The sequence below is a fragment of the Pseudochaenichthys georgianus genome, unplaced genomic scaffold (genome assembly GCF_902827115.2).
Source record: "Pseudochaenichthys georgianus unplaced genomic scaffold, fPseGeo1.2 scaffold_732_arrow_ctg1, whole genome shotgun sequence".
NCBI lineage: Eukaryota > Metazoa > Chordata > Actinopteri > Perciformes > Channichthyidae > Pseudochaenichthys > Pseudochaenichthys georgianus.
This window is the reverse complement of record NW_027263285.1, coordinates 83,170-86,883: the sequence shown is the minus strand read 5'-3', so window position 1 is coordinate 86,883 and position 3,714 is coordinate 83,170. Positions and strand designations below refer to the sequence as shown.

The 3,714-nt window shown below is 44.0% G+C and overlaps 1 protein-coding gene across 1 annotated transcript; it reads right to left on the bottom strand.

The window, feature by feature from the left end:
- Window positions 1-245: 245 nt before the first annotated feature.
- Window positions 246-2,142, bottom strand: psmb4 (proteasome 20S subunit beta 4). Its single transcript, XM_034079813.2, has 3 exons — window positions 1,990-2,142; window positions 1,004-1,130; window positions 246-354 (listed from the first exon to the last, which is right to left on the bottom strand). The coding sequence occupies exons 1-3, from the start codon at window positions 2,109-2,111 to the stop codon at window positions 271-273; spliced, it is 333 nt and encodes a 110-aa protein (XP_033935704.1). The 5' UTR covers window positions 2,112-2,142; the 3' UTR covers window positions 246-270.
- Window positions 2,143-3,714: the final 1,572 nt, after the last annotated feature.

Sequence of the window (3,714 nt, the reverse complement as noted above, 5' to 3'; positions counted from 1 at the left end):
CACACACACACCACACACACACACACACACACACACACACACACACACACACACACACACACACACACACACACACACACACACACACACACACACACACCTCAAAGTTGTTGAAGTGATTGTTATTTTGTATTTGATGATTGTTGTGCGTTTATTTGTCGTAATGTGTGATTGTGTGTTCCTCTGGATCCGGGCAGCGGCCTCTGCGTCTGCGCACACGGACTGAAGGACATCAGAGCTGCTTCTAATCTGTAATTAATGTCGTGGTACTCACACCATCTGCTCGATGATGTGCTTCAGGTGCTGGTAGTCGGCGTAATCTCCAGACGCTCCGAGGATGGTGTTGTCGTTCACCTGGAAAACACAAACCCTTGACTTGCAGCAAAGAAACGACGGAGAGAGAAACACCGGCGACCTGGCGGGAGAATCGTTTATTTCTACTCTTAACGTTCTGTTTCGTGCTGCGGCAACGAAACATGTCCCGGATTGGGATGAATTCAATAAGCCCTCCCTCTTTTCCTCCGTCCCCAAATCTCTAAAAACGGGGAACTACGGAGCTGATCCAGATGTGCGTCCGATGTGACGTAACATCTGAAATGTGGACCCACGAGCCAATCAGAACGCTGCTATCAGAAACAACGCCCGGCTGTTCTGGACGTAATCTGGTCGGTGTTCACATTAGCATCGCTACCCTTAGGACAATGAGTATGGTCACGTGTTCATTAAAAACTCGCCTGTTCACCGTGACCTTTGACCCCTAACTCCATCACAGTCTTTCAGTCCTGCTGCTATTTATTTGACTTTATCATTTGCCCTTCTTGTTTGTCCCCACGTGAAGCCGCCGTGGGTCCCTTGAAGGGCGCTAAACAAATGTAATATATGATTATGATAATATGGCAGACGACAGCGTGTTGCATCGTGAAGTGGAGGGCTGCGCCACAACGTGCAACGAGCAGGGATGTGAGGCGCGGGGTAATTGGGATTGACAGCGTTTTCTCGTTACCTTCATGATACGCGACACGTTCCTGAAGCGAGCGAGAGACCCGTACGATCCCAACATGTCCGCCGCGATGATGACGCCGCCGGTGAACTTCACCCCGAGCACCGAGGTACCGGTGACCATCGGGTTCCTGCGGGAGGGGAGAGAGGAGGTTAAGTCAATGGGTTACAGAGCAACACATTAGAGGAGTCTGAGAACAACGTGCGTTTCCTGCTGGAGGTTTCGTGTGTGTGTGTGTGTGTACTGCCTTAACCTGATGCTATCTTCTTGCCTGTAATATGTATGTTTTATATTAGCATTGCCAGTATTGCAAGCCATGTTGTACACTTTTACTGCTTGTATGCACAGGTTATTTTAAATTAAATGTGTCTTTAGGATGATTTACAACATCGGTCCAGGGACTACAGATTAAACAGCCTCTTGGACATCTACATATAAGTGTATTAATGTGTTAACTTTTAAATTCTATTTTATCATGATTTATCACCACTGTAAAGCGTCTTTGAAATGCAATGTATTATTATTATTCTGTCGCTGATAAATAAGCTAAATGTACTTCCCTTTCAATTGAGTTATAACTCTGTATTTATTATACTTTGTTGTGTTATGTATGCATTTGTGTAAATATACCGCCTTTACTCATTAGACACAGGTTGACTTTAATAACCTGCTTTGTTGTTGGAAAGTCAATCTGTTTCCTGTGGCGCATTAGCTCCCGGATGCTAACAGTTAGTCAGCAAAACGGACCAGAAAAGGAAACAAACTGATATTTAACTCTTAAAAAAAGAACCACATAGATTCTCATTCATCATCCAAGTTAATTAAACAGACCACAGAGTTTAGATTATGATACGAAAAGGCAGTAAACTAGCAGTTAGCGTCAGTTAGCTTAGCATGAGTTAGCTCCATGATGCAGCACTCAGCGGAACCGAAAGCGAGAGCTGATTCCCGGGTTCAGTTGACCGGTTAAAAGCCCCGGTTTGACTCACAGTGTGTGTCGCACCGGCCCGCAGGAGGTCCCGGTGCTCCCGGTGCTCCCGGACAGAGAGTAAAGCTTTCCCGGTTGGGGTCCATTCTCCCAGAAATTCAGCTTCACTCCGCAGGACTCCATGGTGGAAATTAATAACTGGAAGTGACGTCACGCCGCCGTCTTCTTCTTGTTGGGGCAGAGGAGCCGTGTGACGTCACTGCAGCGCCATCTTGCTGTTGGGAGGAATTATTTTATAACACTTAAACATTTTATGTACAGGAAATGTAAAGGTGTCCTATTATACTATTTTTAGGCATATATTTTTAAGGTCTCAGATATATTAAAAACATGTCTTTTTTTGAGTTCACTTAAATGTGTATTGACATTTTTATAAACGTACAAAACCACGTATAGTTCCCATTGAATGAAAGACCCATTGGAAAAAGAAGTTCAAAGATTCAAAGGTTTTATTGCCATACTCCAGAGACCCACCCATGCATGTCTGTCCTCTGTGGAGCACATTGGGTTTTGGTCGAGCGGCAAACTGTGGGGTAGAGCCGTGAAGCCAATACGGAAGTGCCACACACTGCTGTTCATATATTGGCCGATAGGCGATGGCTGCAGAAAGGAGCAGTTTCCATAGACCCCCATGTTAAAATGCCCAACTTTACAGCAGAAAAAAACATGTTTCTCTCCCTGGCTCCATACATTTTATTATCGATATAGTTAGATTCCACCTTCATGATTATGGATCTGAGAGTGAATTGTTTTCTAACGCGACCCTTTTATTTATATTAGGTCTTAAAGTTTGGGCATAAATTAGGGCGTGGTCTCATTGAGTGACGGCTCTGTCAAGTGCCTGCCGCTGTTAGCTTCTTGTCTCTCCGCTAGCTGCTCCGTGAAGCTAGCTACAGGGACTCTGCCTGCTCAGCTCATCCAGGAAACACAACTTGTAGCCGGCCGTGGTTGTTTGTTCTTCATGCTTATATATCGGACTATTGTGACTCGCTCTGCGGTTAAAACAGACGGTGCATGAATGCGGTAAGTGAAATTCGAGTGCTTTATTTATGTGTTAATGATTTTAATCAGCTACGTAATGAATGGTAAGGCTTGGGTTAGCATGTAAGCTAGTGGTAGCTACATCGGTGCTAACGATGTAATCGTACCCTCCATGTAGGAGGAACTGTATGCATCGCTAAGGTTAATTTAAATTGGCTATGCTCAAGTATGTAGACAAGCTAATGTCGAAGTAGTTATGTGAAATCAACCTCACAATAAGATATGTGTATATTGTTATCTGTGTGTGATTTTTCTAGCGTCCAGGAGAGAAGTTTAAAAAGGAGACTAAATGGAGTCTCTGAGAAGGTTCAAATTGGTACTTTAATTAATAAAAAGCGTGGTAATGTCACAAACAGAATATAGTCCGAACAGAAATACAGCTGTGGTTCTGGCTCTGGTAGTGAAGAAAAGAGCCCGTCTCCTCAGGTTGTGCTGAATATATATCCTCTGCTGGCTCCTCCCTGCGGGCCGGCTCTCAACATCCGTTGTTACGCATATCAGAGGATAAAGACATTGTACATTCAATATATATCTAAACACGCCTTTTCTCTTCCTTAACTCTTTCATGACTTTTCATTTAACACATTCTAAACGCTGTAATCAATACTCCTAAAAATACAGGAAATACTTCACAGCAGTTTGGTTTCCGGTCAGTCTGAATGTTGTCACATGCTAACCACATCTG